This window comes from Typopeltis vanoorti, chromosome 21 (assembly GCF_054136105.1).
Source record: "Typopeltis vanoorti isolate ZY-2024b chromosome 21, IOZ_Tvanoo_1.0, whole genome shotgun sequence".
NCBI lineage: Eukaryota > Metazoa > Arthropoda > Arachnida > Uropygi > Thelyphonidae > Typopeltis > Typopeltis vanoorti.
In genome coordinates, this window is record NC_143569.1 from 51,521,120 (window position 1) to 51,536,298 (window position 15,179).

The 15,179-nt window shown below is 36.5% G+C and overlaps 1 protein-coding gene across 3 annotated transcripts in view; it reads right to left on the reverse strand.

The window, feature by feature from the left end:
* Positions 1-15,179, reverse strand: part of unk (RING finger protein unk) — a 343,825-nt gene that overhangs the window by 171,641 nt on the left and 157,005 nt on the right. For all 3 annotated transcript variants that reach the window (XM_090411598.1, XM_090411597.1, XM_090411600.1), the window contains one exon: positions 4,931-5,015. In XM_090411598.1, coding sequence (XP_090267724.1) covers positions 4,931-5,015 — 85 coding nt within the window. The remainder of the gene's footprint in view (positions 1-4,930; positions 5,016-15,179) is intronic.

Here is a 15,179-nt window from a genome sequence, read left to right on the forward strand (position 1 = left end):
ACATAAGCTTCCTCTCTTTTTTTCGGATTACTTTCAACATAACTTTACATTCATGTGAAATTCAAGCAGTAGACCTATAATTCATGCATTCATTTAGATTTGATTTCATTTTTTTTGGAAGTATTTTTTCTTCTAAATTGACAGATATCAGGTAATATGTTCACAACTTCATATGCAGCTACTCTCAACAATTCCACTGACACAATCAGCAACAAGAGATTTTTCTTTTTTTGCTGATCATATCACCTCACTTTTTCATTATCATGGATTCTTCAATGAATTTTCCTCTATCAAATTCCTCATGTATGCTTTTCACTTTTTTTCTCCCCATTAAACTGTAAAAACTCGATTGTAGGTTAAATATTCTAAAGCATATTACATCGATTTTTTTTTTTTTTTTTTTTTTTTTTTTTTTTTTTTACAGAGGTTAAGTCCCATGAGAATGTTGTAAAAAATAACCCTTTGGAAGTTATTTGTATATACTCCTTTAATAAGAATATTTCAGACTGTTAAAAAAACAAGGCAATGTTTTGCCGCCAGAGCTGTATGTAATAGATATACATGGCGGCATAAGAAAGATTGTTTATGAAATTTTGTGTGTATGTGAAAGGCTTACAAGCTCTGCACGTAAACACCTCCGTAGTCAGTCAAAGGTTCAAACAACTTTCCAATGGCCAGCAACTTGCAATCAAAAGAAGGCAGAGAAGAGAACAAAGAGCAGGCCGAACTTGAAACTTAATATGAAAGAATCATGCCAAATTCTTCGGGAGGGGGGTGGGGGTTACAAACTTCATGCGAAGTCTCAGAGAAGGCATAATAAAAAGGGACAGAGCCAAGCATGGGGTCTGCCCCATTCCAGACGTCACCAGAGAGCTTCCCGCTTCCAGCAGTTGCAGAGACAGAGCTTCTAGGCCGCAGACAGGGCTTCAAATTGCCAAAAGGAGAAGTTCCAATCGCCAAAGAAAAGTTTCCAGTCCAGAGAGAGAGAGAGAGGGATCCTGGTTGACAATCAGCAGAAGTTCGAGCTATTTCGAGACAGCAGACAAAAGAGGCAGTCGATCAGGCATTTTCGGCGAGCCCAAGCAGAGGAGAAAAGGTGAGGCAAATTACCTGAACCACCTTCACTCGGAAGTTTTATTCTTTTCGCCGTGGGAGAATGACCATTACCAGAGCTGTACGAGTCCACAGCCTGCTACGTTCCCGATGAGATATTTCTGAAGCCAGATTTCCTGAAGGAAGCTCGAGATCTGAGATGAGAGAATTGCCTTAGAACTTTTTGTGCAAGACCTTTGACTGCATGTGCGATACAGAGCTTTTGTAAGTTATATACCTTTGTACAATTCCTCTTATAATGCGTTTTAGTTGGACAATTAAGATTTTGATTAACAGTAACAAGAAGTGTCATTAAGAGAATCTATTGGCATATTTGAAGTTGATATAAAGTTTGTAAAAGTAACTTAACAGAGAAGTAGCTAACTTCTTTGCAAGTAAACTAGGAGTTTAATAAGTGAAAACTGTAAGCAGAGAGTAAATAAATTTTTGAGTTAAAGAGAGTAATTATTGTTGAAGTAAAAGGGTTCTAATTTATGCTAAAGAATTTTTACAGATGGATAGAGAAAGCAATTTCCCTAATGTTCATGTATATTTCATAGTAATGTAAATAAAAATGCGTTTTGATTTTTTTGTTAAAAGAGTGCTGCCTGTTTGTTTATTTACAACTGCGTTGTTTTTAAATAAATTGGACTTGTGAGCGGGAAACTAAGTGAGATAGCTGAAGCATAAAGTTAAGTAAAAGTATAGACCACGACTATTTGTGTAAAGTTTTATTGAAGGAATTTGTGTTACAGAAAGAAATCTGCTGGCCATATCATTGAGTTTTATGCCAATTAAATGATATTAGTTGCACAGTCTAAATTAAATAAATTTTCTAGTATCTTAGGCATATGGCTCGTAGTGCGAAGGGTAGATAAACATAGTACGTAATAATATAAGCAAGACAGATTCAGAGAGAGAAAGCGCGCACAGCTAAATTAGAATAATGGCATATAAAGATATACATAATATATAAAGTATAGAGAAAAAAATAAAGACGCATAAAAATAATGAGAAATTAACAGCAAATATTAGAAAACCTTTTCTTTAATCACCCTTTACTACCCCCAATTTAGATTGATTGGTTGGTTGATTTGGATTTATGGTCAAAGTAACTCAGGCTGAGGTCAGAGTATGATGTCTGTTAATTGCATGTGTTTTAATGGCTGGTTTGCTAGTTTTGTGGGATGAAAAACCAGTTTCTGGGAAGAAAACCGTGCCAACTCTGTAGGAGATCAACTAACACCTTCAGTTGAAAAGTCCTAATAAAGGTTCTTTGTATCCTAGATGGGATTCAAAACCTATGTCTATCCAACCAAAGGGCATTGTTGAAAACAACTTAGCTACAAATGCCCCCCCCCCCCCCCAAAAAATTTAGGAATAAACTTCCCTACAACTTCATTTACTTTTGTAAACAGATCTCTTATTCTTATTGTAATGTTACTTTCTTCAATTTCCTTGCACCTTTTGTTTAGATATTTTTCTTCCTTTCCTAGTTATCAATGAAAATCTGCAGATGTCTAAACCCATTGTTATCAAGAAGGTTAATTTTTTCTTCTTTCTTCTGCTAATTGTAAATGGCTGTCAGAAGCTATTCAGTATTTCTCACTGATTTGATGAGATTCTTCTTTGCATCTTCTATTACTAAAGATTTTTTACTATCCTCAATTTAGATTGGTTGGTTGATTTGAATTTATAGCCCAATTCTTTACTTGTCTTGTCCAAAATTTTCTTTCCAACTTCTACTTTAAATATTTCATTTATATAATTCAAATCAAATCTTAGTCTTTTTTAATTTAAGGACTAAAAAGAAACAATTTAGCCTTCAAACTGTTCCATAGTCTGCACCAGGTAGTTTTCACTTTGATACCATTTCACCATTTTACTGATTAAAATGCAGTTAGCAAAACAGATGTTTGATGCCAAGAAGGCAGGAAAGAGACTCAGAGAAAGAGTAAGATTTAGGTGGAATGATTCAGTCAGAAGTGCCTTAGAAGCAAAAAAAAACTAGATGACAATATTGGCGTGCTCACAAGTAATAGATTGATTTGGAGGAAAATTGTTGATAAGAGATTAATAATACTGTTAACTTAATCATGCAGTGCTGTCATAGTAACCTGAACACCCCTTGGGGGTAACATATCAGGAAATTGATGATGATCATTTCACCACCTTCTGTTGCCAAGAAATATAATCTGATTCACCATTTAGCAAGGTCCATGTGTACAATCTGTTTTTTAAAATGTTGCTGAAAGTAAGTGTTGATAACAAAGAAATTCTTCTTGAAGCAAAACTCCAACATTCTCTCTCAATCCTAATCCAAAATTTTCCATGGTATTTTGTTCTTTTATACTTCTGCTTTTGCATTCCAATTTCATATCAACAGAAAATCTGTGTTAATAGTGCTATACCCTCATAACAGTGCTTCACAGTATACAAATATTACATACTATGTGTTGTAATCTATTGTAAAATTCTTCTACCTCCTCTTCACTTGAAGATGCACTGGATGCTTACATCCATATGATTGCAACATTCACTAGATACTTTATTTTGATTTGAATTATTCCATCTGACACCAGATTGTATCTCATAATGTATTCTTCATACTCTTCTAGCTATGAATGCCATTTTGTTTCTTTTAAAACCTTCATGCCCAGAGTAAAAAATCCTAATGTCGTCAGCATCAAAGTGATTCATTTCTAAGGTCACCAACTGCTAAAATGTTAACCTGAGTTCTTGTGCTTTAAGATCTGTAAACAATGCCGTTGATTTCCTTGCTATTTACTGGGCTGAGGACAACCTAGTGAACTTTAATTGATGTGACCAAAGCACAGTCCTCTGCTTTGGTCACATTAAAGAATGCCAAAATATGTAGAATCCTTTCCCACTCAAGACACCACTTCTTATCTTTACAACACTATTCCAAATCTGTCAATCTTGAAATACTGTTCTCACTTGTTGTGTGACACACCAAAAATCTCCCTAAAAATGTTTGGCAATATTCAGTAAGTGATGACCCTCTCTCGCAGATTCACTCTGCTTTGTCATAGATGTTCTGTTTCTAACTGATGCCTCTTCTATAGGCATTTCCAAGGGAAAATGTCCCACTGAACTAGCCAGCATCATTCTTCAAATTTCCTTTAAGCCTGTAAAGAACAAGAGCAGGTAATGGTAAACATTCATATCCTGTCCATCTTCAAACCTCCTCCTCTTAATTTAATCTAGCTTTGTTCTCTGAACAGCATTCGTCACACTGTTTACAAAGACAACACATACAGCTGTTTGAGAAAGACATTCACTGATTCCTTTCTCCTTAACTTCTTGCCCATATATGACAGTGATTGGCTACAGGTTTTGCTGCATCTCATGAGCAAGGATGATTAAAATTAAAGAAAAAACAAAAAGGGAAAGAGGAATTGTCATCAGAAGCAGATTCTTACCAATAAGAGATGAAAAAATCTTTTATATGTCTTTACTGACTTTCTGGTGTAAGCACAGTCAGTCTGCACAATTATTACTGCAAAAGGTATCAACTTCACTTTTTTTTAATCAATTAGAAATCTTATTTGAAACTCCAAAGGCTATGATCTATGTTAATTAAGTAAAAAATGACAGAAATATTAAACCAATATTCATCACATGGTAATGAAGCTCAGAACCTGACTCATGATTTATGAAATCAGGCACCAAGATGGTGCCTGAGCCTTAGAAAAAGTAAGAGAATTCCATCTTATCCTGTTTACTTCAAGAATTAGTCACAAATAATCAGTGAAGTCATGCTTAAAAGAGAGATATCTAATTAAAATCATTTTAAATAAATTGGGCATCTACTTACTGTCTACATGGGCAAATGCACAAAATGGGCCTCTAGGGCAGTATCCAGTCTGTTGTATATCATTGCACTTAGTTGACTTATATATCTGAAAAGGAAAGGAATCTTTAAATTTAATTTGAATTAAAAAACTGAAACGAACCATCTTTAATTGCTTAAGTGAGTTAATAGTTAATTTTTTAAAAAGTTAATAGATAGTTAATTTTTGCTGGTAACAAAATTGTGCTAAAAATAGCGCAATATTTAAAATATTTTATGAAATATAAGTCCCTCCCCCATTCATAGTAATCCTATAAATGAAAGGCTACTCAACCTAGTACATTAATACCACAAATGGGAAGGAGAAATAAGAAACTTCCAAAAATAGTAAGTACTATGTATATCATACAAACTATATAAAATTTATTAAGTCTATTAGTTATGTACTCATTAGTCTGCTGCTTCAGGATTAAATTTACAAAAACACGCTTAGGTTATACATAATACTACATCATTCAAAAAAGTAAGGAACCTTAAAAATGACAATTAGTATTCAATAATTAATCAAATAAATTAATACACTTGCAGAACATGGGCTTCTATTAGCCACAGAAACCTATGGGACAACAACAAAAAAATTTTCTCACAAGTCCTATGAAATTTGAGACATTCTTCAAAGAATGTTATGAAGCTCTTCACAATCGACCCAATCTTGATTAGAATGATGGTCTAAATATTTCTAAAATTTAGGAAAAAGTGACTTTAAACTGTAATCCAATACAACACACTAGTAATCCGATGTTCAATTCTAATATGTATCGGTGATGTTTAAGCAAACTTTTTTTTTGTGGTGTGTGCACAGGCACACGTGCATGCATGCACAACCTTTTATATTCCAACTTTAAGTTTTATAAGAGAAATCACAAGGGATGAGCATTGACAGGGATTTTTTTTTTCCTTCTCCCCTCCCACTCCAAATATTTCACAGGTTAATTGAGCCAATTCCAATACATCTTTAAACTACCAGATGTGGGAGGGACACCTTCTTGGCAATTCTCATAGATGCAAGTTCTGTTCGCTACAAACTTGGTATTAACTAGGTCTACCTACTCACTGATGAGACCTCAATAAAGATTGAAACCGGTCTGGGTAGTGACCTTCTCTCATAATGTAGAACAGTAATACAGCTCCTAGGAGCTAAGTTCACATTATGTTTAAATACCAAGAATAGTGATCGGAGCTTGCACTACCAAATGGGTCAGGTGTTGCGCTATCCAGGTATTTGCTTGCGCTTGGAATTGCCGAACTTTATATAGTTTCTATATTCGGCATGAAACTCTTTGAGTTTCTTATTCGGCTAAGAAACAATATGGGATGTAATATCCCTTAACTTAAATAAGCAATTATATATTTTTGAAGAGAAAATATCATCAACCTACAACGTACCACATCACAAGGCACATATCAAAATGATATGTGACTTCTTGCCACACAGAAACCAACATCTGACAAACAATAATTTCTAAAGCTCTGTGTATGCAATCCTTCAGATCAATCAAGTTCATGGCAAAGCATGTGGCACATAAACTTTGTCCTTTTCACATACCCCTAAAGGAAAAAAAATCTATGGGGTGTAAGGTCTGGTGACTGTGCATGCCATGCTGTAGGACTCATTCGGCCTATCCATCTGCCAGGAAGCTGGATATTCAAAAGGGACATGACTTTGTAATGGATGTGCATTGGTGCTTCATCTTGTTGAAAGAGAGTATTGGGTCTGTCATTCAGAAGTTGTGGGAATAGCCCTATCTCCAATATATGACAGTATACAATTCCGGTTACATTTTTATTCAGCAAACATGAAAAGCCCATAAATTTTATCTTCTATCAGGACACAAAACACATTTACTTTTGGACTGTCCACTGAATGTTCAACCTGTGCATGTGGGGTTTCAGAACCCCCCCCCCCACACACACACACAGAGATGTAATGTCAGTTCACTTTTCCTGACAAATGAAATGTGGCTTCATCGCTAAACACATTGACATGAATGTTTCACAATGCAGGCCCTAATGTCTGAGCAAAAAGAGAAGCAGGACAGCTTATCATTTTGTATAATAGACTGCAGTATGTGTAAACAATATAGATGGAGAACAAGGCGTTTTTGCAGAATTCACATTGTTTTCTGTGGTAAGTTTTGCTAACAGCTGCATTGTTGTGTCGACTTCAAACATGATCAACTGTTCCGTCACTCACATGTGGTCAAACAAGCCTCTTCCCTTTACAGTCCTAATATCCATACCAAATCTAGGTGGATTATATTGTAAGATGTGCCTTATTGGTATCTTGACAGATAAGAGATTAATTTGAATAAAGAGTGTTGATATATTCTGCACACCCCCAGGGTACGTCAGGAATTTAATGAGTAGGAGCAACATAAAGAAAAGTGGAATGCCAGTTATAATCAGAAGGCAAAGCGAACTGTGAGAATTGGCATACATGAAATGCAATTAGTATGCTGACACAAATTTTGACTTTCAAAAAACTTGGAATGCAACAGGGCAATTTTAAGGTGATATTGAAATTAATCCTGCTCAGTTTTACCTCCAGAAAAATGGGGGCTCAAAGACGTTACACTGGCTATAATGCATAAACTCAGTTTGGTCAGAAGAAGATTAAATTACCAGATGACTGAAGTAGAACATTCTTTGTACTAATCTATACAAATGAGAATTCTACTCCTCCAGTGAATGTGGAAATTATTAAAAGCTTTTCCTACTGAGTGTCCCAGACAAAATTGGAGAAAGATACTACCTAAGAAGACACTAAAAAAATGGCTTAAGAATTTCATAAAGAATAAGCCAGTTTGAGATCATATACTGGTTATAAAATCCAGAAATTTATCCTAAGATAAATAGTTGAGAATGTAGCAATAATACAACACTTTTACTGCAGGATGTGAACATTATGTATTATTTAACAGCCAATCTTTCATTTCAAAAAAATGAAAGTGTACTAGTGAAGATGTTTGTGTCTGACACAATGTTTTTAATATATATGAAATTTGTATTAATAGTGCTAAATGAACAAAATACATATGGAAACGTTTAGGTGTTGATGACCAACAATGTTTTAGGATATAAACACCATGAGAAGAAAAAAAAAATATATATATATATATATATACATACACACACACATACGATAAATATATATTTATCATCATTAAATTCCTGCCATGTAGCCTCAAGGGGTGTACAGGATATGATAGTACTACATGAAAAATTTACATCATTACTAACTTCTTATCTACAATTTTCCTCCAAATCAGTCTATTACCTGTCAAGACTAAAACATTATCATTTCTTATATTTCTATCTTCTAAAGCACTTTTTATCATATCAATATACCTCGGTCTTCCTCTGGGTCTTTTTCCTGCCAACATGGCAGAGAACACTTGTTTTGCTAATCTTTCCTCTTCCATTGTGTTATGTGCTAATCACACCTGAGATTAGCTCTGCTAAAATATTCCTGGATACTGACAATGTCAAGTTCTTTCCTAATATCCTAGTTTTTAATTTACGCATTTACGCCATCTGTTCATGCCAGTAATCTTTCTCAGGACTCTCATATCTGCGGTCTTTAGTCTTTGGTCAAGTGTTTTACTTCTGACCCAGCTCTCAGATCCATAACTTAAAACTGGTTTGAACATTGTCTTGTATACAGACAATTTAGTGGTTTGACTACTTTCTCTCTTATTCCATATAAATTTGTTCAGTTGACTTCCTACCACACAAGCTTCGTTGATTCTGTTGTCTATTTCCATATTTAATTTATCATATTCAATAAAAATCATGCTAAGCAGCTGAAATATTTTACTTCTTCTATAGGTTCTTCATTCACAATGCACTTGATATTTGTAGTGTTTCTGCTCACTGTCTTTGCCTTGTTATTGCTGACCTTCATACCAAATCTATCTATTACAACAGTTATTCGATTTAGTCAGGAAATCTTGCAGACTTGTACCGGATTTATTTAGAAGTATAACATCATCAAAAAGTAAGAACTAAGATTAACCTCTCCAATTTTGATATCAGGTTTAATACCACTTTCCTTCATAATATGATCCATATAGATAATGAATAACAGAGGGGATAATGTACATCCTTGTCTGACACCAGATTTAACATTAAACACTCTTCCTGTACTTCAATTCTAATTGCCGACTTACAACTCAAATAAAGACTAAGTATTGCAATATAATGCCCCATTGACACCATATACCTGTAGAATTTTGAATAGCTTCTCTCTTGGCAAACTCATTAATGTTTCACTGGATTTCTAACCATCATCATCATAAGAGTGAAATTATAACTGTGACAGACACACAGTACTAAACTACATAACTGAAGAAAACGATTTAAATTGTAACTGACAACAGTACAAATGTCCTTATAGGACCATCCTGTATGGGCTTGATAACCACAAAGTTAATTTTGAGAAGTCAAGCAATCAGGTCTTAAAATAATAGTCTCCCAGATCTTTGGTGAATCAATACAACCATACTTGTTGGGGTTAGAAGAATGCTTCACAGCTGATGCTAATTATACAAATAGTGTCTCAGATCTATAACGACTTTATGTAATAAAGATTTTTCCCCCATCGGATCCTATGTGGAAGATTATCCAGAATATGGTTTGCCAATTCCAACTTGCCATACAATATGATTACAGATGTAATTTTTTTTTTTCTTCAAAGCAGATGTTAACTGTTTGAAAGTTTTTTTTTTCTCCCACACTTGGTTATACTATAAATTAAAGATGCCAAGAAATTATATTCTTGGTTTAATCCTTTATCCAAGTGTAAAAAAATAAAAATTTGCACGTGAAGTAACATCACAACTGGGCTATTTGTATATAGAGGCTAAAGACTTCACTCACATTATTTGCTTACACAAGAATATAATTTCCTGGCATCTTTAATTTACAGATGTTAACTGATCTACCAGTATGTCCAATGTAGGCTAAGCTGCACAAGAAACCTTATACATTCCAGGCTATTCAAGAGGATGCAGTTGATCTTTAGGAGAACATATGAAGTTAGCTAGCTGAATGAAAGGTTTGGAAGTGGCATGGAGATAATATCTGCAGAGAACTTTGACTATTTTCTCTGATGTACCCTTAACATGTGGAATGGTTTTGCTGTGATCCTAGGTGTTGGAAGTATAAGGTATGCATGCAATACTTTATTGTATATGGGATGTCACTGGCTAAAAAGACGTTGCAAAGGTCCCCGAGTTCAGTTTCAAGGACTGTGTCATTCGAACAAATAGTCTTGGCTTGGTAAGTGTTTTGAGGATGCTATCCTCAAATATTTACCAGTGCGATAGTTTCTGGAAATGGAGACGAATAATGAGCCATTAGGAAGTCATGTCACTAGTGTATCTAATAAAGGAAGATAATTTTTACTTTCTTTTTCTATGTTGAAGTTTATTTTAGGGTGCTGGCTATTAGGATGTATGAAAAATATATCTAATGTTTCTGGATCATGGGGCCAAACAGCAAACAACATATAATCAACATAGCACAGTCAAACTGTTGGTTTAAGTGTGGCTGTTGACTGTTAAATTGTGAATGAAGATATGCTGTATATTATAATACTTCTTCATTCGTATTTAACATAATCCACCATGTCATAAGCAAGACTTGTAAATATTATTTGTTGTTAGTCTTTTGCTTGTAATATATTATTCATATAAATGCTTTGAGTTTTGTTTGTTATAAATTAATTGTATAATCTTAGGATATGTAATAGTAATAAAAAGACTCTATATAAAAATGATATTCAATTTATTTACTTAATTCTGTAAAATTTATTATAAGAAACTGTGTGTATATAAATTTAAATGTACCTTATGTGAACCGTGATATATATTTTTTGTTATTTCAATAAGTAAAGGTAATTTTATGGAATTCTACTGATGGGATTTGATTGGCTACTGACGGAGAAACGGAGTTTGTTTTAGTTAGCTCGTGCTGAGAGTGTGAGCTACTGTGTATAAAGAGAAAAGCCAGTTGATATAAGCTGAACGGGTTAAAACCGGATTTTGGCAGGAAAAGGAGAACATGTTGATTGGAAAGAAAAAGTAAAGAGAGAAGCCCTAGAGGCAGCATAGAGATCAGTAGTGAGTGGCAGAAAGGGAGTTGATATATGCCAAAAATCGTCTAGGAAAGGACCCGGAATTAATAGGAATTTGGAATTACTTCTATAGGAGTTCTGATACTTCAATAATTTCCTAATGGTTAGTGGAAGAATAGTGCAGAACTGAAGTCAATACATTGAAGAAAATAAGGAATCAATAAATAACTTAAACCAAGTGCATCAAGTCTTATCTATTTCTGTGTCTATAATTCAGTTATTATACTGAAAGATTTCTTTTAAATTGTGTTGCCATAAAGTAAAAGTTAATAAGAAATCCAATTGTGCCTATGCAAATTCGATGCTTACAAGTGGTAACCCGGTAAGAGTTGTGCTTTCTATGACTTGTAAAGCAATATCAGTTAATTCCATCAGATATACTTTGACCTTAGCTGTGGTATTATGTCACTTAATGGTCGGATGTTAGATGTACTGAAGTACTTTCCTCTCAAAGCAATAAGTGTTATATTGTTCTTTTAAGTTAGCTGACTGAGAAAGAATACAGTGTAGCCTGTCAATAAGATTAGTTATTATAACATTTGGAAGCTTAAACTTTTAAGAACTAATCTCAACTTGATTGACTGAGCATAAAGAACTGAGAAATTAATGTTTGATGGTTAATGGATTGCAATTATTCTGAATACTTTAAACTGAGATAATATATTTATGATATGATTCATCCAATTGGATAGAGAGAACTATGTGAAAGAAATACTAAAGCTTTAGAATTAAGAAATGTCAACATTAGTCACAATCTACAAACCTAACTTAGAAGTTACTAATATCTGAATATGTATTCTTGTAAATTTTAATTGGATAACTTTTTGCAGATAGTTATACTTGTATGTTTATGTTGTACCATTCCACATTAAATGTTTTCTTTTGTTGAATTAAACTTGGTGTTTGTCTGATTTTCTTTCATTGCACCGCTCATAAAATTAATTGGATCTTCGCGGAAGCCTTAAATGCTATTAACAACCTCGGCCTGAAAATAAAGTGATAATACAAATATAGTTGATGATTGATTCTTCTATATTATTTGGACTAATCTGAATATAGGGTGGCGCAGTATAATATAAATTTCCTTATATTCAGATGAGCATCAATCAACAACTAACGAAGAAGAAAGGAATTTAAAGAGGTAAAAATAAGTTTACCAAACCATCATGATTGGAACAGTCAGTAAAGTGAGACGTTCCAACAACTGCTTGTTTTTAAAATATTCCATGTAGAGGTTAGCGGGGGAGGGACCCATAACAGTCCCATTCAGATTATTCTAAATATTCATTATTATGAACAAATATTCATACCGCAACGTCCGTCGCGCGGGTTACCAAGGGACGCGTTCGGGTTTTAGGCAGAGGGACCCATTAGAAAAATATGTTAGTCTCCCTTAGACACAACTCCTCAGCACTCTGCTAGAGGAAACTTCATCAATGGGCCCGCTACCCATTTGGGGAGGTGTTTAGGGGCAGCACAAAGAAATGGTTCTGCAAAAGGACGGAAATGGCAACGACAACGGCACCAGACTATGGCTTTAGGAAACTGGAACATCTTCTCTCTGACAGGGAAGGAGTTGGAACTGGTTGAGGAAGCTAAGTGCTACCGGCTAGATTTAGTCGGGCTTTCTTCAACCAAGAGGAGAGGCTCTGGAACTGTCAACCTGGATAAGGGGTGGAAGCTCTACTACTCTGGTGTGAGCTCAACAATGTCTGCTCAGGCAGGTGTGGGGATACTCACAAGCCCCCAGCTGTCAGACTGTGTTGCTGAGTGGATCCCATTGGGGGGGACGGGTATGTGTGTTAAGGCTTCAGATGAAAAACCATGATTTGGCTGTGGTGCAAGCCTATGCACCTAATCTGGAGTCAGAATACTCTGCCTTCCTAGAGGAAGTGGATGCTGCTTTTGACAGGGTGGCAGACATGGAATCAGTCCTGCTAATGGGTGACTTCAATGCACATGTTGGAACAGATGACCAGACATGGAGGGGTGTGGTTGGGAGGAACGGTGCCCCTGACCTTAATGCGAATGGGTTGAAATTATTGGACTTCTGCTGTACTAACAGCTTGTCCATAATGAATACCTTCTTCCAGCACCGAGAAGTCCATAAGTATACCTGGTACAGGGATACACTAGAACAAAGGTCTCTGATTGACTTCTTTATAGTCTCAGCAGACCTATTTTCCTCAGTGTTGGACGTTCGTGTGAGAAGAGGGGCAGAATTGTTAACTGACCACCACCTTGTTGTGTGCACTCTACGGCTTCAGAAACCAGATGCTACCATCGACGCTGGTAGGCCTAAGCAGCTATACAGCATGAAATGGGAGACATTGGAAAATGAGGCTGTGAGGAAGAATTTTGCAGATGACATTTCCTCCAGGTTCAAAGAGATTCCCAAGCATACTGCAGATGTTGAGGAGGAATGGAAGCTTTTCAGAACAGCTGTCACTGCCTCTGCACTCTCATGGTGTGGCAGAAAGCGGCTCGGCATGGCAACGGGCAGTGCAGTGAGAAAAGGACACCTTGGTGGAATCAAGAAGTCCGAAAAACTGTCCGGGCAAAAAAGGAGTCCTACCTAACATGGCTTAGAGTCAGGTCACCTGAGATGCGTTTGCAGTATGCTGAGGCATGAAAAGCTGCTGCTAAGGCAGATAAAGACAGCAAAGCAGAAGGCTTGGGAATCCTTTGGAGAAAGATTAGACTCATCCTATGCAAATGCAAACAAAATATTCTGGCAGACCATCCGCCGCCTTTGAAGGAGGAAATCGTGCACAGCAAGGGCAATTAAGGCCTCTGATGGTGCACTTTTAACAACCAAGAAGGATATCCTCCACAGATGGAGGGAATACTTTGAGAGCCTTCTTAACCCAGGTGGCCCAGCAGTTGTGGACATCCAAGAGGTGCAGATCGGGGCAATGACCAGTCTCACAGCAGAAGAGGTCCATTTAGCAATAAAATCGGGCAAGGCTGCTGGCGATGATGAAATTCGGCCCGAAATGCTAAAAGCCTTAAATCGAGATGGTGTTCTCTGGCTGACTCGAGTGTGTCAGGCTGCTTGGATATCTGGGCGAGCACCAAAGCAATGGCAGACAGGCATAATAATACCAGTCTTTAAGAAGGGAGATCAGAAGGATTGCAGTAACTATCGTGGCATCTCTCTGCTCAGCCTGCCTGGGAAAGTGTATGCTAAGTGCTTGGAAAGACGGTGCAGGAGCATAGTTCAGTCAAAGTTCCAGGAAGAACAATGTGGCTTTCATCCTGGTAGAAGCACAACTGACCAAATCTTCACTTTAAGGCAAGTCTTTGAGAAATCTTGGGAATATGCCAAGAATGTCTACACATGTTTTGTGGACTTGGAGAAGGCATATGACCGGGTTCCTCGGGATTCCTTGCTTTGGCAAGTAGTACAGGAGTATGGAGTGGATGGTCAACTATTAGCTGCCATCAAGTCCCTGTATGAATGCCCAGATTTTTGTGTCAGGGTAAACAGCACAAAGTCTGAACCTTTCACAGTTTCCGTTGGCCTCCACCAAGAGTGTGTTCTGTCACCCCTCCTTTTCATAATATTTATGGACTGGATTGATAGGCACAGTCGAGGCAGTGAGTGTGTCAGAATTGGAAAATGTAGCATTGGACGTCTGCTTTTTGCAGATGACCTAGTTCTGCTTAGCTCTTCCACAGATGACCTCCAGCGGACCCTGGATAGGTTTGTAGCTGTTTGTGCAGATGCCGGAAGGAAGATCAGTGTGGCCAAAACTGAAACATTTGTGGTCTCAAGACAACCATCCCAGTGCACTCTAAATGTAAGTGGAGTCCCAATGAGACAGGCGGAGAAGTTTAAAAACCTTGGGTCCATATTCACGGATGATGGAAAATGGGGCGTAGAGCTAGATACTTGAATTGGCTTAGCAAGCTCAATATTGTGGGAGCTTGGCCGTTCGGTAGTATTGAAGCGGGAGTTAAGCCAGAAGGCAAAGCTGGTTGTCTTCAATACAGTCTATGTCCCCATCCTCACCTATGGTCATGAGAGTTGGGTAATGACCGAAAGAATGCGGACACGAATCCAAGCGGCTGAAA